The sequence below is a fragment of the Perna viridis genome, chromosome 14, assembly GCF_037379345.1.
Source record: "Perna viridis isolate PV_CMFRI_1.1 ecotype Kerala chromosome 14, ASM3737934v1, whole genome shotgun sequence".
In the NCBI taxonomy this organism is placed as follows: Eukaryota; Metazoa; Mollusca; class Bivalvia; order Mytilida; family Mytilidae; genus Perna; species Perna viridis.
The window spans coordinates 961,824-989,104 of NC_142458.1; the positions used below are offsets into that span (position 1 = coordinate 961,824).

At 33.9% G+C, this 27,281-nt stretch overlaps 1 protein-coding gene across 5 annotated transcripts in view; it reads left to right on the forward strand.

Annotated features, from left to right (window-relative positions):
• LOC148597672 (uncharacterized) overlaps window positions 1–27,281 on the forward strand; it is a 134,185-nt gene that overhangs the window by 18,190 nt on the left and 88,714 nt on the right. The window contains exon 1 of one of the 5 annotated variants that reach the window (XM_088560917.1): window positions 17,467–17,596. The exons of the other annotated variants lie outside the window; for them this stretch is intronic. Within the exon in view, the coding sequence (XP_088417043.1) occupies window positions 17,547–17,596 (50 nt within the window). The 5' untranslated portion in view covers window positions 17,467–17,546. Of the gene's footprint in view, window positions 1–17,466; window positions 17,597–27,281 lie in introns of those variants that run through there. 5 annotated transcript variants of the gene reach the window in all.

Below are 27,281 nucleotides of genomic sequence, written 5' to 3' on the forward strand. Positions count from 1 at the left end.
TCCTAATATTTAGATATGTCTACATAGTAGTATTTTGAACTTGTCTGTGTTTCAAATTTTTGTTTTGTTATGTTTTGTTTTTTTTTTGTTCTTTTATTGCAGTCCGTTGTCAAAAATGGGAAAAATTATTTCAATTGCTCAGGGTATCACAACTTGTCAATATTCGTATCTACTGGGAAAATATGCTATGGTCTAATTCTGTAGGAGTTAATACAGGCATAAACTGTTTATATGGTGAACATGTACCACTACTGCCTTTAACAAAGGAATGACACTGATAGTGATGATCATTTTGCTGGCAGTCAGTAGGGATTAGGAAGGTAGAGGGCCATGGGACATTTGCCTATTTTCACAGAAAATGGCCCCTTCATATAACAGAAATTGATATATTTTGTTAACAAACAGCCTTTTAAAATTTTGAGAATGCTTAAAAAAAACCCCTAAAAATTGCTCTTCTCAAAATTTTCTTGTGTCAGAATAATATCCAAGTTGGGTATCAGTTCTTGTAGGGTTTTGTTTCTGAATAAAGTCCCCAGTCAGGTATCAGTTCTTCCTGTAGGGTTTTGTTTTTGAATAATGTCCCAGTCAAATTATCAGTTCTTCCTGCCGAGTTTTATTTGGTTAAAGTAGGTAACATCTTTTGACAGAGAGAGTTGTTTGGTTAAAGCAGGTAACATGTTTTGGACTGAGATGGTTGTTTTGTTAAGGCAGGTAGCATCTTTTGGACTGAGGGAATTGTTTGGTTAAAGCAGGTAACATCTTTTGAATTTAGGGATTAGTTTGGTAAAGGCAAGTAACATCTTTTGTTTACATGGGATCATATTGTATAGAATCTGATATGAAGGGACTTATTTCTGGTTTACACAGGTTATGGGTTTATCAGGGGTTTGGTTTTCACAGGGTTCATGATATAGAGCAGCAGTCTTTTTTTATTTGCACATGTACATGTATGTCCAAAATTCTGAAAATTCAGAAACAGTTACAGATAACACAACTAGTCATAGTTTGTCATTTTTTTTGCACTTGCAAGATTTTTACAATATGCACACTGTGTGCAAAGTTAGCTCTTTGCAAGAGTTATTGTTCTTGAAAACGTTGATTTTAGAGGAATATGAGTGTATGGTGGTTCTTGTCATATACATTATAAGGACCCCGATATCAACATATAGCCATTGCCAGTTGTTTAATCTGGTTCCGAGTAACCAGTTGTTTTGATTGAAAACATTCTTGTGATCACAGTTGTGAAAGAGTATGCAATCATATCCAGGGAACCAAGATTCTAGCAGAAGTCATCTGTTTTTACAGCATATCACATTCATGTCATTTCGGATGTTAAAAATAAGCCAAAATCAGTGTCAGAGAATATTTGATGAATAACAACTTTGCAGATTTCAGTATTTGATTTTTTTTTTATAAAGTGTAAAGGGATGGATTATACTACTTGTAGGGTAACCTTGAAATAGTGTTTAGGTTTTTACATTTAGGTGGAAAATAAATACTTGTGTTGTCCATTATAACATGCACAAGCTGTTAGTCTCAAGTTATCAATGTTGATTTGTTTCAAGGAGAAATCTGTGTATAATTATGTATGAATTTAAACTGATTGTGTGATGTTGACATGTTATTACATGGTAAAATTGTATGTGTATTGCCTTCCATTTCTAATTATAGTCCACAGTATAATGTTCATTTCAGTCTCATCAGTTTCAGGCAATTGACACCTGTCAATCCTTACATGCAGGTTTCCATATTAAATCTGCATGTTTCTGTTAGATGTATAAATGGCTATTTTACATTTGAATAATTTTTCAGCTTAGATGTATTAAATTTAAAGGAAAGCGTATTAGAAAGTTATCCATGTTTATTCAAATGAATTTTGTTCTCTTTATTTGTGTGTTGCATTCTCATCAATGCTGGTAACATCTGTAGCACTAGTTGAGGGATTTGTCGCAGTAAAGTCTCTTTGTATTCTAAACCAGATATTAAGGAAGAAGTGAAGAAAAGATAAACATTTTATCTAGAAAAATATAAATTACAAAAAATACAAGTTTATTATTTGGCAGGAAGGGATAATGCTGTAATTCTTTCCTTGCTCATTACGCTCTAAAGGATTTGAAAAAATTGTAAATTAGTATTTAATGATTTGTCTATCGTAATTGTGAAAAGGAAATATTTAGCAGAAATTTGCATCTTAGGTGAGGACAGCTACTGATTTTGACTTTAGAACAAACACAATATTTACAATGAAGCATTGATGAAGAGACTCTAGTATCTATTTACAATGAAGCATTGATGAAGAGACTTTAGTATCTAAAGATTTTTTGTTGCTGCTGTTATTGTGTTACAGTTTTCACTCTGGATCCGTATTTCAGGTTAGCAATAATCAACCGTTTTTTATCCAATGCTTTAAAGTTTTCTTATATAATCATTTCTGTTGATTGATTCTCATTTTATTTACTAATGTAAATTTTTTTGTCTGATGTAGAGCAACATTAGAACTGTAAATGATTGTTTCATTAAAATTATGGTAGAAATTTTTAATCAAATACCTTACACAAAGATAGGTTAAGGCATGTTTGTATTAGTTTTTATTTTTTTTAATTTTAGTCATAATTTTTTTTTGCAACATACAGGTACATGTAGCTTATTATAACTGATATAAATAGAAAAAGGAACAAATACAGTGAAACACCATGCCATTGTATAACCTTTATAAAAATAGTAAATACAGAGATCACCAAAAGGACATATCTAAAACACCAACATTTTGACTGTACATAACTATAGTGGGGTTAATTAAAAAATGAACTAAAACAAGAAATAAACACACCATAAATTCATTCAGTAATACATCTGAATACCTCAACATACATAAAGGAACTTTAAAAAGTATCAGGTCTAATTAGGGACTTTTTGTTATTCAGGGTTAATTTAAGACAGGGTTTGCGGTAGGCCATTAATATGCTTTTTTCAGTGTAGGCCATTAATTTTTTTTTTTTTTTAGTGTCACATTGTGTGAAATCTTCTAAAGAATTATTGGAATCCTTGTCTTGATATTACCTATATTATGAAAGAAAAAGCTACAACTTGTCAAGATGCTGATAACATTTCTTATTTTTTACACTTAACATATGCATTTCATTTAGTTAATGACAAATTCCTCCTGTGGAATTCTGAAGATTTTACAGTAGAACCTATCTTATCTGACAACTTGGGGGGCTAAAATTGGACAGGCTGTTACAATGTTAAAGATACTAATCACATAAAATATTACAGTACAGGTGATGGATTGAGAAATTTTGTCAACTAAAGAGATTTGTGCAAAAAAAAAAAATAACAATAATTGAGTTTTACTATTAGAAAAATATATCTTTCACCATTTTAAGCATTTACTTCCACTACATGTAATATGTTTTGTACTCAGGTTTCTGGTACTCACTGGAGGATGTGATGTGGTTTATAATCAGGTGTCTGGTACTCACTAGAGGGTGTGATGTGTTATATACTCAGGTGTCTGATTCTCATTAGAGGGTGTGATGTGTTTTATTTTCAAGTGTCTGGTACTCACTACAGGGTATGATGCAGTTTATACTCTAGTGTCTGGTACACACTAGAGGGTGAGATGTATTTTATACTGAAGTGTCTGTTACTTACCAGAGGGTGTGATGTGTTTTGTACTTAAGTGCCTGGTACTCATTGGAGGGTGTGATGTGGTTTATACTCCGGTTTCTTGTTTACTAGAGGATGTGATATGGTTTGTACTTAGGTGTCTGGTACTCACTAGAGGATGTGATATGGTTTATACTCCAGTATCTGGTACTCACTAGAGGATGTACTCAATGGAGGATGTGATATGGTTTATACTCCAGTGTCTGGTACTCACTAGAGGATGTGATATGGTTTATTCTCCCATGTCTGTTACTCACTAGAGGATGTGATATTGTTTATAGTTTTTACTCCAGTGTCTGCTACTCACTAGAGGATGTACTCGCTAGAGGATGTGATATGGTTTGTACTTGTGTCTGGTACTCACTAGAGGATGTGATATGGTTTGTACTTGTGTCTGGTCATACAGGTTCTTCTGTATATATTGTAATGTGTTTTCTTAATTTTCTTAGGATTGAATTGACTTATACAAAGACAGTGTACCTGATAATGTTTGTTAAACCTGTCTTAAACAAACCATGAATAAACACTGTCTAAACCTGACACTTTTGAAATCTGTTTATATCAGATTTTTAAATGTTTGACCTTGTTAAGTCAATCTCCTGTTTAAAGTGAACACATTAGTAAGTCTCAAGGAGTTTTACACAGGTTTTACTGTAGTAAGTATTGTAACTTATTCTGTAAATTTACATCTTGAAATACTTAGGAAAGCAGAAAAAAATTGAAAACAATGAAAGCAAGGCTTTACTTAAGTGTACACTGCAAAATAAAATAAAGATTAATATTTGGCACAGATCCAGAGATTTTGAAAAGTGGTTCTAGAAAAAATGGGGTTCCATGATATTGTTTGATCTTTGCACATAATCATCAAAATTTTTCAACAAAATGGGATCCAACCCCTTGAACCCTGTCATTAGATTGTAATGAACAATCTGCTTGACATGTTCTGTTTTAGATGATGTACAATTTGTGATCAGTTATTGTGTTCCTAGTTTCCTTCTGTGTGGTTTTGTAACTTATTCATACGATTTTTTTAAGTATAGCTTTAATTTTTGCAAATGCATTGAATTAATGAATGATACAATATCACAGGCAAATACTCTTTACGTGAAATTCTCTTTTCTGAACCCTTATAGATATTTAGTCTTTCTAAGAGGTGAAGACAGAATGTCTAACTCCATTAACATGATTTTCATGTGAAGTTCATACAACATCAACTTCATTTGACAAGTTCTCCAGAATTTTGTGTGAAATTTGTCACAAATTTTATTTGCTCAAATTGGGTGAAAATCACATATTTGTCTGTGTAATATTCAGTATATTTTAATTTATTACTTTTTTATGCATAGTAAACTTTTTGGAAAAAATACCACTATAACTCTTCAGGTTCAGCAAGACATTGAAATCTGTTGAAGCAAAAACCTGGAAAACAGTCAATAACATACCCTATCTGGGAAACGTTCAAAACCGTACCCTTCATGGGAAACAGTCAAGACTATACCTAACCTCGGAAACAGTCAATACCTACCCTACCTTGGAAACCGTCAATACCATACCGTACCTGGGAAACAGTCAAAACTATACTTTACCTGCGAAACAGTCAAAACCTTACCCTTCTTGGGAAACAGTAAAAACCATACCCTACTTTGGAAATAGTAAAAAAGCTGTACCGTACCTGGAAAACAGTCGAAATGATACCTTACCTAGGAGACAGTCAAAACCCTACCCTTCCTGTTAATATCTAACCTTAGATAAACTTAACAAACTGTCAGGACAAACTGTTTAGAGAGGTTTTACTGTACTCCACTGATAAAATCATAGGTTACAATGAAGTACTGTTGTGTAACATGACAAGTTTCTGTATTTTTCATCCTAGTGAAGTTTAAACTACCTGTTTATAGATGTTATTTACTGGTATTCACTGATTTACTACCAGTATTTGTTTGTACAAGTTTTTAGACGTTCAAATAAGAAATGGTGTCGGCTTACATGTGCTCTTCGTCTAGATCTACTTGACATTTACTATTATATTTTTTTATGCCCCTGCGATGAACTGTTGGGGGAGGCATATTAATTTACCCCTGTCCATCCGTTCGTCCAGATTACACATGATCATGGCTTGTCCGGGAATCTCCTCATACAGTTCTTGAACTACATCTAAAATATTTCACAGGATATTTCTACATATAATGGAGTGCCAGGTCATAGGATCTTGATTTTCATGAAATATTGCGGAACTGGGTGATAGTTAGACTTTCTTATTTTTGTCAGAAATATATCCGAAGCAACAAAGTTAGGGATTTGGTATGGGGGGTATTAACATTTTTTATGTGTCCATTAATATGTCCATTTGTCCTCTTTTTCTCATCGCAACTAGTTTGACACTACCAAACTGAATTTCATGACACTATGTGGCAAGGATACAGTATGTACTTATGCATATATTTAGGAATTTCTGATCCCCAAATTGATCCCCAGACCACGAGTAACACAAGTCTTGGAAGGGTTTCTGAATCTGCAAACCATGTCTTTATACAGAAATAAACATGTTCCTAATTTGGCAAACCTATCGAGTGGGGGCATCATCAGTGTCTTACATACACTAAAAAAAAAAAAGTCACTACTAACAAATAAGGCGGGGCTCCTATGATAAACAGGCCTTCTAGTTTCTATTTGAATTACGTGTACCACTGTCTGTCTGTCTGTAAGACATGTATATCCAAGGTTCCAAGGGTATGAAACCTCTTTTGTGGGAAAATGTTGCTGATTTCATGCAAAACCTTGGCAAAAATGAGCAAACAATAGCCGCCAACCCCCTTTTCAAAATATCTTGATCTACCCCATATATATTGCATCTGTTTTGTATACTCACTAAGATGAGCAGTATTTTAATTCTGTAGAGATTTGATTGTCTGTGCAAATAATATAGTATACTTTAGAGAAAAGCTGTATTTTATGGGAAATAATATAGTATAGGGAATAGGGGTTGTCTTCTGTTGATTGCATGATCATCACTTGATGAACTTCCTTAGGTAACTCACTGGACAATTGACAAAGAGATTTAAATTTTCTATCAACTTAGATAAAATATCTTTGAAATGATACAAAGTTTTAATTTTTCATCAGTTATGACCATTTAATCAAGGAAAGGCCAACTCCCTGAAGTTAACTATATTCCTGGCAGTAATTCTTTGAGGATGTTCATTGTATATAAACTGCCTGTAGATAATCCCAGATGTCTTTACTTGTGATATGACATGGGAGAATGTAGAAACAATCTACATGTAAGCATGAGTGCCAAGTGTGAAGGGAATCCTAACGTCTTGCCAATATCTAGTGCAGAGGAAAACATTCCTTCTTGCTCAGCTTCCTTCCTTTGTTATTTGCCCTTGTGCTTGGCCTTGTGTTTGGCATATGGTTCCTGAGATGTTAATAATATGGATAATGTGTAATAAGTTCTCTGGGCTATTGTAATCTGTGCTACTGATAAAAAAAAAATTATTTAAGGATTGATTGTTTGATTTTTGATGTTTCATTGTTGTGTAAAGGCGTTGATCGGAGCTCATTGAAACACTTAAAAATAAAACACTCAATTTTTACATTTCATATGTTTCTCTTATTTTATTTCTTTTTTATCTTAAAAATACATAGAAAATTGGCAATACACAGTGATCGATAAATAAATAGTCCACTTAATTGTGGAATGGCCTGTGTAAATATGAAACATCACCTGTAGAGCTGATTATCCAATGAGATTAGTGTATTTTAAAGATACACATAATAAATTGAATAATTTGTACATTAGTTTCATATACTGTAAACATACTAATTTTTGCTATTTTGGAGGTGGACACAGAAGCACGTAAAATAGTACTCACATGAAGAAGTTTTATCGTCGTCATAATGAAATCGTGGATTGCTATGGTGTATCCATCTGGGCCATGAAAACTGATTTGTTCATTGTGTCATAGTTTTCCTTCATCTTTCATCTACCCCAGACTTGACTTTTTATAAGCAACTCAGTGGGTGTTTCTAGAAAAGCAGAGGACACTTACCCTATCGGTGCACCTGGTCCATGCTCCCAGTTTTTTATGGAGTCCAAATTGCTCATTTGCTTTTGTTACTTGATATGTATGATTTTAGTTACTTAGTTAAATACAGTAGAATTTAATTCAGGAAAACTTGAATGATCAAAGAGAGTATAAAGAAAACAAAGTTACAATGACAGGTCAGCAAGAGTCATTATCTTCTATTGTTATTTTCATTCTGTTAAGGTGAAAACTGAACACAGACCCTTTTTTCAAGTAACATGTGTAAAAATGTCTAACTGAACACAGACACTTTTTCAAGTAACGTGTAAAAATGTCTAACTGAACACAGACACTTTTTCAGATAACATGTGTAACCATGAAAAATGAGTATTCCGCAAACAATGATACTTTACAGTAGTTGAGAAGGCCTCTAATAACATGTATTAGACCATAGTGCAGTGTTGCTATTGGGACACATTGGTTCCTAGTTAGTTGAGAAGGCTTGTAGTAAGATTGTGTTGGACCATAGTACAGTGTTGCTGTTGGGACACATTGGTTCCCAGTTAGTTGAGAAGGCTTGTAGTAACATTGTGTTAGACCATAGTGCAGTGTTGCTGTTGGGACACATTGGTTCCCAGTTAGTTGAGAAGGCTTGTAGTAACATTGTGTTAGACCATAGTACAGTGTTGCTGTTGGGACACATTGGTTCCCAGTTAGTTGAGAAGGCTTGTAGTAACATTGTGTTAGACCATAGTGCAGTGTTGCTATTGGGACACATTGGTTCCCAGTTAGTTGAGAAGGCTTGTAGTAACATTGTGTTACACTAAAACCAAATCAATACTTTTCCTTAGCTCAGTGTTAAGATTCTGATTAGCTATGCATGTATTATGGGCTTACTGCTTGTTTGAAATCAATAAACACAGAACATACAAGTACAGTGGGAATCTAGGATTTCTTCTATGTGATTTAAGGTTAATCAAATACAACTACATGTTTATATTTTTATTTCAGATTTGGTGTTTTATTCCTTATGGTGATGCAAAGTAACTTTTTTTCAAAGTGGAGCATGCCACATTTTTATTAAAATTGATCTGTTTTTTGTTGTTAGAACAATCTGGGAGGCTACAAATTTCATCAACATATATGGTGTATATACTGGTATGATTTTCCTTATGGAACACATTACAGGAAATGACTATATGGCATCTTCATTGAATTGTTCTTCCCTTGATTAAATAACCTGATAAAATATATGAGGTACAATTAAATATCAGATGTTATTAGGTTTTGTTTGCTATTAACATGGAAGTTGAGGGTAAGTTACCCATATCAAATGTTAAAAGGTTTTGTTGCCTATTGACATTGATGTTGAGGGCAAGTTACCCATATCAAATGTTATAAGGTTTTGATGTCTATTGACACTGATGCTGTGGGTAAGTTACCCATATCAAATGTTATAAGGTTTCGATGCCTATTGACACTGATGTTGAAGCCAAGTTACCAAAGACAGGTGTTATTATTGCCTGGTTTTGCTAAGGACCTAACAAACTTTGGCTGGCCTACGTGAAGGTCTTTTTTTAGCATTGTTTTATGACCAACACGTTTTTTGGTCAAATTGAAAGTCATTAAAACAGAATGGCATTACTAAGAACAACATAATATACTTCATTGGAGTGATATTGAATGTATGTTTTGAGCTGAAGATCGATATTGAATCCCGTCTTCTGAATCATATCATACAATCTTAAACACTCTTTCAACCCTGAATCATCTGCAATCTATTAGATAATGTGTAAATAACAAAAATGTGACCTTGAACAAAGGGTATTCACAGTACACATATAAATATTTCCTCTTAATATATAATAGATGTCCATAACTTTGTTAGTTGTTATTTAATTAATATTGCAATGGACAATGATAACCCTATGTAAATAATAGGAATAATTTTGTTTAAATATCTACGCTCTTTGAAGCGTCTTTTTTTAAGATACTGTAGTAGATATTGTTAGAGTGGCGTATCCAGGAATTCTGAAAAGAGGGAGCAAACTCCAATGATTTCCAGCTTTATTGACCAAACTTTTTAAGGGAGAGACTGATTTGTTGGGTTTAAACAAGGTTTTATGGTTAGTCAAGACTTCCTTAGTGACCATAACATTTCTGTGTCATTTTGTCAAATCTAACCAAAGCACCCTATTTATTTGGAGTAAAATTAAAGGATTGAATTATGTTCAAGGATTCAGTCGTTCAGATTAGTGGTGGTCCAAATTCTAGGATCCTAAATTTCTGACTGACTAAGGATCTTCGAAATCTCATTTATCTGGGTCCCAGACCTTCAACCATTTTCCTTGAGTGGACCATTGATTTTTTATAGTCCAGGACCTTACACAGGAACCACCCCCCACCCCACCCCACTGTCATAACTGTATGAAGGAGAAGATCATTTTATATACAATTAATAGGACACATTTAAGGCATGGTTGATAGTACAACCAATCATGATTCTATGATGACAAGAACAACCCTGCAACCAGGACTACATGCTGGTAAAGACTGGAACCTCATACACAGACTTAATCCCTAAATTTGTACATATATGTATTGCAACAGTGCTGTATATCAAGGATGTCCTTTCGGTTGGGTTGTCAGAGGGTCAATGCTCCTTTAGATTTATTTATATAGCCTTTCTAATCAACTGATTTATATCACTAGTTGTAAAATGATTGTATGATAAACTCCAGGGTCCTGAAATCAGTTCTGCATGTTACTCAAGACTCAGACACATGTTGATGATGCTTCTACCAAAACATCAAAGGCAGGGTAAAATAATACTATTGATGATTCATGATGAAAGAGGAGATGGATGTCAGAAATTTATCTCTTTTAATTGATTAACCATAAACTAATGGGGAAAAGATATACTTTTTTTTATTTTACAAGGTCTTATTTTCACATATGTAGTAACATGAGTCAGTGAACAATAAAGAAAGAGGATTTTCTATTTACATGCAAATGTTTAATTGTATGAATATGACTCTTAGTCTGAGATTTTTAGAGACCTAAGGATTTACTGATTAAAATTGAACTTGTTGTACCATCTGTGTAGATGTTGAAAGGTTGCAAATATCAATGTATGTTGAGAACCCTTTACGTTACACAGTTTGAAACCATTGAGATTTCACAATATTTTTTTTTGCCAAATTTCAAACTGAAAATCTGCTTATAGTATGGTGAATGTTTGTCAGGTGGGTTGGCGGGGAAATTATTTTCATAACACTTTTCTCTGGAACTACTAATCACAACCTTTCGATATTTGGTATCCACCATCAGGTATGGGTTCCATATTGTGGGATCTAATTTCAGGAATATTAAAACTTAATCATCTTGGGTTTAAATAAAACTGGATTGTGAATCATGGTTGTATTTGTAGTACACCATATACAAAAGTTGTCTGTTATAATGTTTAATGATGTACATCATATACATTGAAACTTGTATCAACTGAAACCGTTTTGGATTTAAAATTGGTTTGGTTTATACAGGTGTCTGGTTAACCAAGGTTTATTAAATATTTAAAAGTGTAATCAAGGGAACCAAGGTTATAGCGGTAATCAAAAGAATGCAATCCAGGGACAAAGACCAGACATGGAAAACAGACATACACAACAAAGAACATAAAGTAACTAAAATGATACATACAAAGTAACAAAAGCAAATGAGCAATTCGGACTCCACTAAACACAGGGAGCATGGACCAGGTGCACCGGTAGGGTAAGCGTCCTCTGCTTTTCTAGAAACACCCGCCGAGTTGCTCATAAAAAGTTAAGTCCAGGGTAGACAAACCAGGAAAGGAAAACCATGACCCATTGAATAAATCAGTTTTGATGGCATAGATGGATACACCATAACCATTAAACTAATGTAATAGACTTCAAAAAAAGTGTCTGTAAATGGTTTAGACAGTTTTCAGAATTCTTATTTTACAAGATTCAATACATATTTAAACTAATGTAAAGTGTCTGGTTAAGACAGGTTTTGGGATTTCTCAAAGTTCATTTTTGACAGTTTTACAATCAGCTGTGAAATAATATCCATAAAAAGTTAAAAGAAAGTGTCATAAAGCAGTAACTGATTTACTACTGTTTTATAATATAACACTCTGTAAATGGAAATTCTTTTAAATTAAATCAAGGAATTCTTTTGTAAAACCTAATTTACATTTATAGAGTTGTCATTCATTTGTTGAAATATTAAATTTAAATCTTCATCACACAGGAAGAAACAATTAAATATAATCATATTCATTTTCAATTGATTTGGAGTATTGTAATGTATTTAGCTGGCATCAAATGACAAGTATAGTGCCAAGTCCTGCTCAAATATTCATCTAGTTATAAGGGTTCATCTTTCTTTGAGTTTTAGTATTTTTTCAGCTACAAGTATGACTTTGATTGTCTATTGTTGATATTCAACTTAGTATGACCTCTTCAGCGAAGTGAAATCACTTTACCCCTACCCTTGGTAATGCCTATTATCCCACCATATTTGGTAATGCCTAATCTCACCCCCACCATATTTGGTAATGTCAAATCTCACCACCACCATATTTGGTAATGCCTAATCTCACCACCACCATATTTGGTAATACCTACTCTCACCCCCACCATACTTGCTTCCTTTCTCCTGTAAACTTGATTCTCCTCACCAATTCATACATGATTCTTCTTAATTCCCACCTGATGCATGATTTCTGTCATACTTGTTTCCATCCCAAACCATAATCAATTCTTACTTAATTCTCATGCCTTTATATCATTCCCTGTCACCCCATTTACTTGATTCTCATGCCATTATATCATTCCCTGTCACCCCATTTACTTGATTCTCATGCCTTTATATCATTCCCTGTCACCCCATTTACTTGATTCTCATGCCATTATATCATTCCTTGTCACCCCATTTACTTGATTCTCATGCCATTATATCATTCCCTGTCACCCCATTTACTTGATTCTCATGCCATTATATCATTCCCTGTCACCCCATTTACTTGATTCTCATGCCATTATATCATTCCCTGTCACCCCATTTACTTGATTCTCATGCCTTTATATCATTCCCTGTCACCCCATCGTACTTGATTCTCATGCCTTTATATCATTCCCTGTCACCCCATTTACTTGATTCTCATGCCATTATATCATTCCCTGTCACCCCATTTACTTGATTCTCATGCCATTATATCATTCCCTGTCACCCCATCGTACTTGATTCTCATGCCATTATATCATTCCCTGTCACCCCATCGTACTTGATTCTCATGGCTTTATATCATTCCCTGTCACCCCATTTACTTGATTCTCATGCCATTATATCATTCCCTGTCACCCCATTTACTTGATTCTCATGCCATTATATCATTCCCTGTCACCCCATTTACTTGATTCTCATGCCATTATATCATTCCCTGTCACCCCATTTACTTGATTCTCATGCCATTATATCATTCCTTGTCACCCCATTTACTTGATTCTCATGCCATTATATCATTCCCTGTCACCCCATCGTACTTGATTCTCATGCCTTTATATCATTCCCTGTCACCCCATTTACTTGATTCTCATGCCATTATATCATTCCCTGTCACCCCATTTACTTGATTCTCATGCCATTATATCATTCCCTGTCACCCCATCTTATTTGATTTTCATGCCTTTGTATCATTCCCTGTCACCCAATCTTACCTGATTCTCTATATCTTTCCCTGTCACCCCATCGTACTTGATTCTCATGCCTTTATATCTTTCCCTGTCACCCCATCTTACTTGATTCTCTATATCATTCCCTGTCACCCCATTTATTTGATTCCCATCATCCTATTCATTGTAATGCCTGTGTCACTTCAAAATACCTGATTTCCATCCCCCCATCCGTACTTGATTCCTATGAAACTATTGTACATGATTCCTGCCACCCCACCGTACTGAATTCCCATTGCCCTACCCTACATGATAGCTGTCAACCCACAGTACTGGATTTCTGTGAAACTAGTCTACCATGATTCCCGTCACTCAGGTGTTTTTTAGCATGATAATACTGTGTTATATCTGTCCATTCAACTGGTTTTATCAATCGATGCAGTGTTTTAAGACTATTAGGGTCTTAAGTACCATGACTTTAACCTTGGTACTTGAAACATTGATTCGCTGATGAAAAATCAAAGTTTAGCTTCCCATTATCCTTACAAGTACATACTGGTTCTCTGTGGATCCTTACTGTTATGGATTTTCCATTCTGTTGTCTATAAAGGATTTAAATAGTAGTCTTTATAAAATTAGGGCTGGAGGTGATTCAAGCCTTCCATTTACCCACAAAGTTCACTTATTTTCCTTATTCAGAAACAGGTCCTGTCTTTGTTTGTCAATTAGGTATCCCACTTTTGAGATAAAAAAATTAGATTTTGTATGAAATGGGTCCTTTCCAAGAGTTATCCTCCTTGATTTGGTTGATTTAAGTGAAAGATGAAATATTGTTTTTTTTTTCGAAAATACTGATCTGAATACAATTAGGACTGTATAATGTAAAGTGTGTAAAAATATGGTATATTGAAAAACCATGGTTTGTTTGGTTGTTTTTTAAGGAATATGAATCATTTCTACCTTTGGGCAGTGTCTGAATTTTATGTGGACTTGTAATTAAGCATTAATCATACATGCCACTTGAGAAGGCAAGTATTGAACAGTGAACAGAAACAATTGAAAATTAAATTTTCTGATAAGAGTTGGTTATCATAGGGTAAATCTCTCATTAGTTTAGTGATAGAACTAAATAATTTACATTCATGTACAGAGGTTTTATTACTAACATCTTTATAATGGTGTTGAATAATATATGGAGCTAATGGTTGGCTGGTAAAAACTACACTCAAGTACTCTTAGGTTAGAATTTTTTGTCCCCCGCCACTACCTGAAAGGGTACATAGAAATTACGTTGTCTGTGGGTCTATCTGGTCACTCTGGTGGACCCAACTCCTCAAAAACAAATTTGTTCAAATTTTGTAGGATTGTTAGTCAACATTTCCTGTTGATCATATTTCCCTGCCATTTTGTGTTGCCAACTTTTACAGGAGTAATTGGACATTTGCACTTCAACTTTTTTTTTGGGTAGTCGAGAACATATGGCTATGAGTTTCTTGTTTAAGTGTCATTTTACTATTTCAATACTTACTTATTCAGTTCTTGCTTTGCCTATTGGTACATAGGGCAGGGTTTGACCTTGACATTTGCAAACCTTTTCCTTTTGGGCAAGATGATAAGATTTCAATTGCCCAAATTGAAAACTAGGTTTTCTTCCTTCAGTTAATGCGTTGCTGGCAAATACAAAAGATTTGGTTGTCCTATGGGCAAGAGTAAGTAAACTTTTACTTGTCCTAGGCAATCCTTAACGTCAGTCCTTGTAGGGTGAGGATAAGCTACCTCCATTCTTAGCTGTTGTATGCTTTTCTTTCAATTATACCCCAAGTGTATCCTTTTTCCATTATTTTAATCAAGCTGAATTAAATTTTAATAACATTGTACTTTTATGAGGATGAAAATGGAAAAAAAATGAAGTTTTAGCTTTCCCTGTAAACCATTTTACTTTGAGGAGACCAGCTATGTATGGAATTATTTATTATTTCTCAATCCTCACTTGATTTTAACAAAAATTGTTATTTATTTTTATAAAAGTTAAGTGCCATGAGTCAGAAATTTCTGAGTAGGATATTTCTTTCAGTAAAAAAATACTACTAGTGAAATAATTTACAGATTTTTTTTTTTTTTTTTTTTTTTTGGGGGGGGGAAGGGTGGCAACTTAGTTATCTCCCCTTTTACATCCTGTAATTCAGTCTTCAGTTGTGTTTATTTAAAATTAACTCTGACAACCTCTCACAACAAAAACAGTGAACTGACATCAGAGCTATACTGGATAGGTAAAACTTCAATTTGTGTGTTGCGGATTAGGCCTGAGGTTGATGGACTATTCTGTCATGGATCTGAAGGACATGGGGTTAGGGCTGCAGAAAATGCTTCATCTAGGTTCTGGTATTTTCAATCACATCCCATTGGGCACTCTAAAGTTGGCATGTTGATGAGTTACAGATGTTTTTGGTAGAGTATCAGTCACATCTCTCTGTCTTTAATTAAGAATGACTGATACCTGAAACATAAATGTGGATATAATACAGTGGACAAAATAATGATTAGTTAATTACCAACTATTTCATTGCCCTGTATGTATTTTTGTATACCCCTCTATTTAGCTGGTTGATGAGTTGAGTATTTTAGCTCACCTGGCCGTAGGCCATGTGAGCTATTGCCATCACTTGGCGTCTGTTGTCGTTGTTAACAATTTCTTCAAACATCTTCTCCTCTGAAACTACTGAATAGATTTACATGAAGCTGATATTGGTTGTTCCTTAGAGTATCCTCCACAAAATGACTGTAAGGATTTTTGATCGGTTAAAAAACATGGCTGCTGTTACTTAAAAAATGTATTGGGGTCAGACAGCAGATTTTTGCATATATCTTCAAAACTGTTAGGTTTAGCCAAATTCTGATTAGGTTTAGCCAAATTCTGATTGGGTAAAAGTATTCAGCATGATGAGATCTATCTGTGGTCAAATTTTGGTGAAAATCTGTTGACCCATGTTGAAGTTCCAATCGCAACTGGCTGGAAAAGTTACAATTTCAGTAAAGTGAAACCTGACCAGGCTGTGGATGGTAGTTCTTTTAGGAGGTGAACCTAGGGTAAAGGACATAACTTTTACAAATCATTGAAATGTTTGTGTAAAGCATTGCAGGTCAATCTCTTTTAAGCATCAAAGTAACTTGGATTGATTTCATTCTATTTCAAATGAGAGATTGATATGCTTTGTTGATATTGAATGTAATTGAAAACATCACTGATTTCAAGAGTTATGTCCTTTACCCTAGGTCTACCTCCTTAAATATATATATACTATTTGAACCTGTGTAAAACAACCACCTGTCTACACTGAACAGATTCTATAGTATGGGATAGGTTTGGTTTAGATACACTGTACATGTAGGTTTCACTGTATTAAGTTCCCTTGATTCAACTGCAGTGTCGAAATTTAATTTATAGCAATCTTTCTGACTCTTGACTCTACATGAAGGGTTTTTAATTCAGAGCCAGGAGAAAATGAACATTGTATGTACTGATAAGCTTGTTATATGGTTATAGCCATTCTTACATCCTTAATGCCATGTTTAGTTATTTAATAAGCTCATTAATTAACTTCAGATCTGAAAAAGTAAATGGGAGAAATTGGAGACTTGTGATTGAAATGTTGATAGAGAAATATTTTGTTTAATGGGCTATGATAATGGCTTCTTTTACCTTCTTATTTAATTTTGATAAACAAAGAATTTCTTTGATTATATTAATGTCATCTCGTGTCATGTTTGATGTCTGAAAAAGTTGGTTCCAAGTTATTAAATATTGTTATTAATGTACTCTCTAAGTTACTACCTGTTATAATAAATAGTAACTGGTATGCATTTTACATCTCTGCAGGTGTTCAAAGGTAAAAGGCAGAAATTTTGAAAGGTAGAGATTTTGCAGCAGTTGCTGTTTTATACCTATTGACTGTGCATGTAAATTTGGAAAAAAATGTGTATTCAATAAAATTTAATGTATAGCATATTGAATCAACCAATGAGAAACAAGGTACATTTAGGTCAATGTACTACATTGACCCAGTGACTTACTACTGTGCAGTTGCTAAAAAGACCTGGAGGTTATTTTTAGACCACATCTATATTTCAATAATGTGACATATTAGTTGGGATGCTATACAGTGTTATGACACAGAAATATAAACACATCAGGGGGCTTCTGTGAGTATATCTAATTATCTGTATGTTTATACAGTAGGGGTTGGTCTGTTTATAAGGTGAAACTGTGTAATCAGACCATTGTAGATTGAGTAATAGGTTGTTTGTATGGATAGATTGTGTTCTATTATACAGGTGAAACTGAGTAATCAAATCTGTGAATTGTTTAGTTTTACAGGTGCTTGCTTTATACAAGTTTAGATGTTCACATAGTTTTGTGGAATAAATTATTATCATATATCATGTAGTTCTTTAGAATTTTTTAATATTTCTTTTTTCGTTAAATTTTAAGATTATTCTTGGCAATTGGTAATGGAGATTTGGAACTGTAGAACTCAGACATGTGTTTACAGTGGGGGATCAAGAAATTCCTGGGGAAGGGGACCTCAACTGACCTCATAGGCCCCACTCTGTATATTGAGGGGATTAGTCACATGATCAGCCTATATTGTCTAAACTGGTATCTGTATTGTTAAGCTTTATGTCAGGTGACTTTTCCTGATTGAAAACATGGTTTTTTGTGCAGATCATATTAACATACTGAAAATATTGTATTTTATATAGTTTTTCGTAAAAAATGTATTTCTATGTTCACTTTTATGCCCTAATGGGTTGAACATGATGTTCCTTCATTTCAGTTCCCGTACATTTTGATTAATGTCTCAAGTTAACCTCAAACTGCCTAAAGAATTTCAGAAAACAAGATATCAAATATTTCACACACCTAGAAAAGTTTGGAGGTGGGTATTAAAATGTCTGGTGTTTATACAGTACTTGTGAATATTTCGTTTGCTTGTTTACTTTATTTGAAATCTTGCTCAGCTTCTTGTGCTAGATGGATCAGGTGTTCTCATCCTGAAACACATGAAACTTTGGTTACTTTTGGTCATTGGGTTAGGGCATGCTAGTGTGTAGGTATGCATGGGTAACTTTAGGCAGGTTTTACTGTAAAGGACAAATCATTGACCTCACCATTTGGTAATAAACCATCTCAATAGCATTAATTATTATTTTATCACTTAAAAAATCTCTGGCATTATAGCATTATTTCAGAATTACATTGTAATAAATGTCATGACATTTTCTAGTATTGAGTCGTAGTTCTCTTTCATTTTGCCTTTAAAGAGGATTTCATAGCTCACAGTGTATTGTATGGAGCACATTTTGTCTCTAAAGAGGGTTTCATACCTTTAAGTTAAATCCATGGAGCTCATTTTGTCTCTAAAGAGGGTTTAATATCTCATAGTGTAATGCATGGAGCTCATTATGCCTCTAAATAGGGTTTTATACCTCATAGTGTAATTCATGGAGCTCTAAATTATCAGAAATTACAGAAAAAACAAATTTGAAGGGATAAAAACTAAGTCTTAAACAATTAAACATTATAAAGCAGAAATAGCATTCGAACCATCAATTGGGAAATACATGATGATTTCAATTTCTTGTTTTGTTGGATTTAACCATTTTTCTCTCTTCGGAATGGATGGATTTCAAATGTGGTGTATGACCTTATAAAGATAGGACATTTTGCTTCTTTTCCAATATGAACCTGTTTTATGGGAAAGCCATGTAAGTGGGCGTATACTTAGCCCATGTGTGCAACCTCGCGTTTACTTTGATTTACTTAGTTAACTTCTTTGATAAGATAAAATATAAAAAGAAAATAGCCTTCAACCACTCTGTAATTAAACATCCTTTCTTTTAAGATTTCTTTAAATTCATTTGTTCTTTTAAAAGGAAAATGTTTAATGATTTGTTGATATTGGAAGCATACATGCAATTTAATTGGCTTTTTCACTACATTTAAATATTTCTGACAAAACAACCATCCTACAGGGGGATAATTAGACAAGGGAATGTATTGATTTGTTTTCCTTCTGATGTACAGGATGAGGTCATTGAACTTCACTTTAAAACATTGGTATCAATGTGAAAGTTCTATTAATCCTTGTATACTTTGCTTTTTGTCTTTTTATGAAGATAAAATTTCATTCATGTAAGTAATAGTTGTGTAATGTTCATATATTCTATTGGTTAGAACAATTTTTATCCTACCTTCACAACTGAAGGAGTTTGGAATTTACTGTTTTTGGAGTGTTCAAGAAATATCATGTGGAGACTCCATTTTATCATTGGTTTACCACAAGTTGGCAATTTATGTAATTTTTTTACCCTCTTTATTGCTTAGGTAAAATAAGGTGACATAATGGCCAACTCATGGTAAAACAATGATAAAATAAAGTATCCTTGAATTATTTGGATTCTAATTGGACTAGTTTCTTCATGTTCATGAAAAGATATAGCCTATGTGTTGAGCAGTATGGCAATCCTAAGGGCATCATTCCGTCTTTTCTATAACTTCAGTAATAGGACTGTCATAGGTCTGTGGTGTCAAAACTAAGACTGTCATAGGTCTATGGTGTCAAAATAAAGACTGTCACAGTTCTGTGGTGTCAGAACTAAGAATGTCATAGGTCAATGGTGTCAGAACTAAGACTGTCATAGGTCAGTGATATCAGAACTAAGACTGTCATAGGTCTGTGGTGTCAGAACTAAGACTGTCACAGATCTATTTTGTCAAAATAAAGACTGTCACAGTTCTGTGGTGTCAGAACTAAGACTGTCACAGTTCTATGGTGTCTGAACTAAAGACTGTCATAGATCTATGGTGTCAGAACTAAGACTGTCATAGATCTATGGTGTCAGAACTAAGACTGTCAAGTATGTGGTGTCAGAAATGAGACTGTCATAGGTCAATGATATCAGAACTAAGACTGTCATAGATCTATGGTGTCAGAACTAAGAATGTCATAGGTCAATGATATCAGAACTAAGAATGTCATCGGTATATGTTGCAGAACTAAGAATGTCATAGGTCATTGGTGTCAGAACTAAGACTGTCATGGGTCAATGGTGTCAGAACTAAGACTGTCATAGGTCAGTGGTGTCAGAACTAAGAATGTCATAGGTCTTTGATGCCAGAACTAAGACTGGCATATGTCTATGGTGTCAGAACTAAAAATGTCATAGGTCTATAGTGTCAGAACTGACTCATACATCTATGGTGTCAGAACTTAGAATGTCATAGGTCAAAGGTATCAGAATTTAGAATGTCATAGGTCAATGGTGTCAGAACTAAGACATCACATTTTTTTTATTCTGTTCGTGACCATATATCACTTGTTAATATTCTGTCAATGCACTTTGAGTGTTCAAGCGGAATATCTATGTTAAAACTACATAGTTTTACTATTCAGTTTAAAAAAAAAAATTGAATAGAGTTTGTTTTTGACAAATTACGTTGTTTCTTTTGTTGTAAAGTTACTGTTTATTAAAGTCTAGTAATATAGGAGTAAAGGAAGAATATTGCCTGAGGCAAAGTTGAGGGTGATGATCTAGTATTTAGGACCAACTACAGGCAGTGTGTCTGTTACAGCAAGTTACAGTTAAACCTGTACTAGCAACCCTCTTGCTTGAACGACCTCTTGCCTATTGGGACCTTTTTTTTTAGCTCACCTGGCTTAAGGCCATATGAGCTATTGCCATCACTTGGTGTCCATCATCGTCGTTCGTCGTCATCGTTAACAATTTTTCAAAACTCTTCTCCTCTGTAACTACTTGACCAATTGGAACCAATCTTGGTATGAATGTTCCTTTGGGTATCCTGCATAGAACTGATGTGGGGATTTTTGATCTGTTGAAAAACATGGCCACCATTACTTAAAATAGAACATAGGGGTAAGACAGTAGTTTTTTGCATATATCTCCAAAACGGTTAGGTTTAGCCAAATTCTGACAGAGATAAAAGTGTTCAACATGATAAGATCTATCTGAGGTCAAAGTTTCATTTTAGTCAATAAGCCATGTTGGAGTTATTTCTCTTTTTCAACATTTTTTGCTATTTTAAGCTCACCTGGCCAAGTGAGCTTATGCCATCACTTGGTGTCCGTCATCGTCCTGGACAAATTTTTAAAAATTTTCTCCTCTGAAACTACTGGACTGACTGGTTTTAAACTTGGCATGATTGTTCCTTAGGGTGTTCTGCACAGAATGAATGATGGGATTGTTTATTCATGAAAAAACATTGCCGTCCTTACTGAAAGTAGAACTAGGGGTCAGATGGCAGTTTTTTTGCAAATAACTCAAAAACGGTTGCCTTTAGCAAATTTCTGGCTTGGGTAATATTGTTCAGCATCATAAGACGGACCTATGCCAAAATTTTCAAAACAATTGGCAACTTTGAAAATCTTCTTCTCAAAATCCATTGCACAGAATTCAATGAAAGTTAGCTTACATGTTCCTTAGGGAATCCCACACAAATTGACCGTTTGGATTGTTGATGCATGAAAAACATGGCCGCCATTACTAAAAAGAGAACATAGGGGTCAGATGGCAGTTTTTTGCAAATAACTCAAAAACTGTTGCCTTTACCAAATTTGTGGCATGGGTAAAATTGTTAAGCATCATGAGAAGGACCTATGCCAAAATTTTCAAAACGATTCATTGAGGTCTCACTAACCACTTCTAACGTTTCCATTACTTTACATGTTAAAAAAGTAATTTTCAAGGTCTCACTGTGAATTCCCAGGACAAATGACATCTTACAGCTGCATACCATTGCGAAGCTTGGAAAATAAGGCTTCCAAAATCATTATGCTAATGGTACGATGACAGTAGAAATTCTTCACAAAATTTACTTGAATAAATAATACTGAAAATCCACATTTTTACCTGTTCTGCTAACTGACAGCATGGAGGCAAATTACTCACACATGTAAACAGTATTCATACATTTTTGTAGTTAATTACATATATGATTTTAAAGTACATATTCTCAGCTTTATTTTGCCTACTTTTAATCATAATACACACAAATAATGCACTTACAATGCATATGTCTAGGTTCAGTGTGTTTTTGGTACTACATAGGGGGTGGCCATTTGACCCGGAAGTGGTTAGTGAGACCTTAAAAACATTTTATGAGTTTTAATGTTTTTCTTTTATTACATTTTATGAAAGCTTGTGGTACTGTGAGTCTAATAAGACCAAAACTATCAAAATCAGACATAGGACTACAAAGAAATGGTCATTTTTATATCATGCCCCTCAGTGATATTTTCCCTAAATTATTAAAAAAATTACAATTTTAACTAACTTGTCGCACCAAATTGATACCTATGATAATTCAAGAAGTTGTAATAGTAAATATCATTTATCATTATGAAAAAAGAACAGATTTCAACAATTTATATCATACCTTTTTCATTACTGTGTGATTCTAAGTCTGTGCTGCGTGACTATTTGAATACTTTGAATATCCCAAGCAGTGACGTTGTGTATTTCATGGATGACGTCAAGTTATGAGTCACTGTTACTGATAAAAATCATGTTGCTGTGTTGTTTTTTTAAAATACCTTGCACAATGCACCTCTTAAAATACAGCCAGATTACCAATATCACTATACTGATTTTATGGGAAAATGGAAATAATGACCAGCAAAGGCAGTTTTCCTCAAATTATGCATTTCTCTGAAATATGCCATAATTTAATTTATGGCCTCACTAACCACTTCTAACGTTTCCATTACTTTACATGTTAAAAAAGTAATTTTCAAAGTCTCACTGTGAATTACCAGGACAAATGACATCTTAAAGCTGCATACCGTTGCGAAGCTTGGAAAATAAGGCTTCCAAAATCATTATGCTAATGGTACGATGATAGTAGAAATTCTTCACAAAATTTACTTGAATAAATAATACTGAAAATCCACATTTTTACCTTTTCTGCTAACTGACAGCATGGAGGCAAATTACTCACACATGTAAACAATATTCATACACTTTTGTAGTTAATTACATATATGATTTTAAAGTACACATTCTCAGCTTTATTTTGCCTACTTTTAATCATAATACACACAAATAATGCACTTACAATGCATATGTCTAGGTTCAGTGTGTTTTTGGTACTACATAGGGGGTGGCCATTTGACCCGGAAGTGGTTAGTGAGACCTGATTAATGTAGGAGTTGCGACCCCTGAAACAGTTTTTTTGTTGTTGTTTTTTACATGTACAACTTTGAAAATCTTCTTCTCTAAAACCAATTTAAGATCATTGAAAGAAAATAAGCATAATTGTTTTTTATTGTATTGTGCTCAAAATGACTGTTGTGATTTTTTAATCCATCAATAGATATGGCTGCCAATACTAAAAATGGAACTTAGGGATCATAAGACAGGTTTTTGAAAAAAATTCAAAAATTGTTGCCTTTAGCAAAATTCTGGTTCAGGTCATGACAATGCTATGAAAAGCATTTCCTGCATTTGACAATTTAGTTGATATTAACTTAGCCTGTCTCATTCCTCAAGTTTTTCAAATAAGTAAATGGTTAACCAGGTGAGCAATTCAGGCTCTCTTGAGCCTCTAGTTTATGTTATTTCTTTCAAAAATCTTCTCCTCTGACACTACTTGACCAATTGGAACCAAACTTGGTATGAATGTTCCTTGGGGTATCATGCATAGAACTGATGTGGGGATTTTTCATCTGTCGAAAAGCATGGCCGCTGTACTAAAAATAGAACATAGGGGTCAGACAATGGTTTTTCGCATATATCTCCAAAACGGTTAGGTTTAGCAAAATTCTTTCAATAGCTGAAATGATCCATATTATTTAGACTACAAAAATCTTCAGGGATAAAAGTTGTCTGATGACTCATTGTAAGAGTTATTGCCCTTGAAAGGGGAAAAATGACTCCTTTTTTTTTAACAGTTTTCAGTGAATATCTTGAAAACTATGATAGATTAAAAGGAACTTTATGGTTGAGAATCCTACCAAAGAATTTTTGAGTCAAAGTTGTTGAACAACTTCTTGTTAAATTTATTGCCTTTGAAAGACAAAATTGAGACAGGTGAGTGATTCAGGCTCCTGGGAGCCTCTTGTTTCCTTTCAAGACAGAATGCAGTGTAGAACATAACTTGAAATAATAAATTGTATGTCACCTCCTATTTTGGGATGGATTCTTTAAGATGATGAGTTCTAATTTGATGATCTGCTGAAATTCACTTTCAAGCTAGATAAACTAGACAATGTGTGGGATGAGTGCAGGGGTTACCTTCTGCTCTTGTTGGTCTTGTTAAAACCTGTCTTAATAAAGTGACCTTTCATGGGAAAGAAAAATCATGTTTGCATAAGACAAGTGGTCATTATACAAAGATTTATTTCACTTAGAATTTATTATACATAGGTATAATTTAATCACCTGGTTATTGCTCAATACATGTAGTTGCAGAGACAGGTTATTGCTCAATACATGTAGTTGCTGAGACAGGTTATTGGTCAATTCATGTAGTTTCTGAGACAGGTTATTGCTCAATACATGTAGTTTCTGAGACAGGTTTGACTGTATTGTACTGTCAATGGTTGGAAAGGATATTTTTAGAAGGATCCATTTTCAGGTTTTTAAAAAAAAATATCCAAGATTTGTAGGGGCCATTTGTTAACAAGCCACATAAATTTCTTCTGTGTTATGAAGCCATTTTCTGACCCAAAGGGCATATTGTCCATGGCCCCTTGCCTCTGATTTGTTGTCATTACCCGTTAGGTTTGTTCTAGGAATAGTGTCATTATATTAAGCTTACCTTTAGATAAGTTCATTTAAGGAAGACTTTAAATCATTTATATATGCAAATTGTTTTTTTAATTTGTTGTTTAGTTGTGTTGACATCTTTTGAAGTCTGAGAGAAGTCTAGATCTCTAATTAATGATTTGACAAACAGGTTGATGTGTGAGGCCAATGTCTTTGATGTAGACAGGCCCACTTTCATCTGAAAAGCTTTTCAACTTAAAGAAGTTTCAGAAGTTCCTTTTTAGTCATTCTGAAAGATCAGGTGGCTATATATAAATATTCTGGTAGTCAAATTGTTTCTTACCTTTCTAAGAATTGTGGCTATGATCCCTGACATTTTGTGGCTATGATCACTGACATTTTGTGGCTATGATCACTGACATTTTGATCACTGACATTTTGTGGCTATGATCACTGACATTTTGTTGTTTAGGTTATAGTCAAATTGGAAGTTGTTTGTTTACTTTAATTCAGTGATGACATCGTTGAATACAAGACGGTTGACAACTGACCGTCCAAGCTCCCTGCAAACAACAATGCCAGGACTTAGCAGACCATTGTTGTATGGATCATCATTTTGGAGATGTATATAATTCTGATTTATACAGAGTTATGTAGTGAACTTAAGATAATTGAGGGGGGTCTTCTTCCCTTAATGGAATGACCATTACTTGTGGAAATGTATTAATAGTTAACTGGACAATTAACAATGAGAGTTATCATTTAATCAAGGTAAGACCAGCTCTACCTGATGAAGTGAACTATTTTATGCACTGTATCTAACCCAGGCAAATTATTATGATTTGTCTGTAGTACATAAGGCCAAATGAAGTTATACAACTATTTCTTATTACATGTCAGAAAAAAATGAGTTAGTAGGTTAGGATTTCCCAGATTTCACCAAAAATAACTTCAAAAAACATCTTATTAACCACCTGGACTTTATGGAAACCAAAAATAAACTTAACTGTCTGTAAAATGTTAGGTTGTTAGGTGGTACTTTTTGTTGTTTGGGAACTTCAAAAAAAGATATTGGGGGTGGGGGGGGGGAGGGGCTCGAGGCATGAGTCAATCGGGAAATAGGAAACTGAGGTATGATTTTATTTGGCCTAAGTAACAGAGGTAATTATGCTGTGATGTTACTTTGAAGTGTTCATTATTACATAAGATAAAATGTCAATCTGAATTTGTTGTTATACTAATTGACAGCATGGCTTTGGAAATGTATGGCATGTTGTTATTTTGTTAGGCTATGTTTATCATACTTCTTACAGGAAATGTGGAAGGGCAAGTGGCTTAACAAATTATTAATTTGCAGTTTTAATTCTTTAGTAGTGGTTTGAGTTCTGGGATCCTCATTTTCTTACCTTCAACCTTTGAAGGTCTGGCAGCCATTTTCACAAAATATGATAAGAGTTATTTATAAGTTATGATGTCACAATACTTTGATGTATAATGATATCATAACATACGACTAATTTAAGACTTACAATATTTTGTGAAAAGGACCACTGGACTTTCAACCCTTTTCATTGGCACTTTATTTGGGATTTTTGGTTTGCTTCAAGTGGACTATTGATTTGAAACTTGGAAGTGCCTAAGACCTTTCACTCTTTAAAGTAAATCTGGAAAATTGGTACATTAGTATTACTTGAGTTATAGATATTAACCTTCCAGAATTATTAACATATTCCTCTCAAAATTTTCCAGCTGGAGATTTGCCAAATTTTTGTTTTCACAAGTATTTTATTAAGATTTTAAGCAGAAAATTAAAGGAAGAGTGGAGAATTTTCCATGAATGCTGCTGAATCTCCCACTTTAATATGACATAAGTACATAATTGGGAGAATGTTGAATTTTTCATGAAATATCTTGAGCTCTTGCAAAAAGCAGGAGACTTAACACCTAAGGTTACTCAATGTTTCTCAATAATCCTATAGCTACATCACAACTGGAATCAATTTTGAGATGATTTCAAGTATATAGAGTTACAAAATATGATTTAGAATCTCTTTATTATGGGCCTTTTTGAAGTTCTATTATCTCTATGTAAATGAGAGTG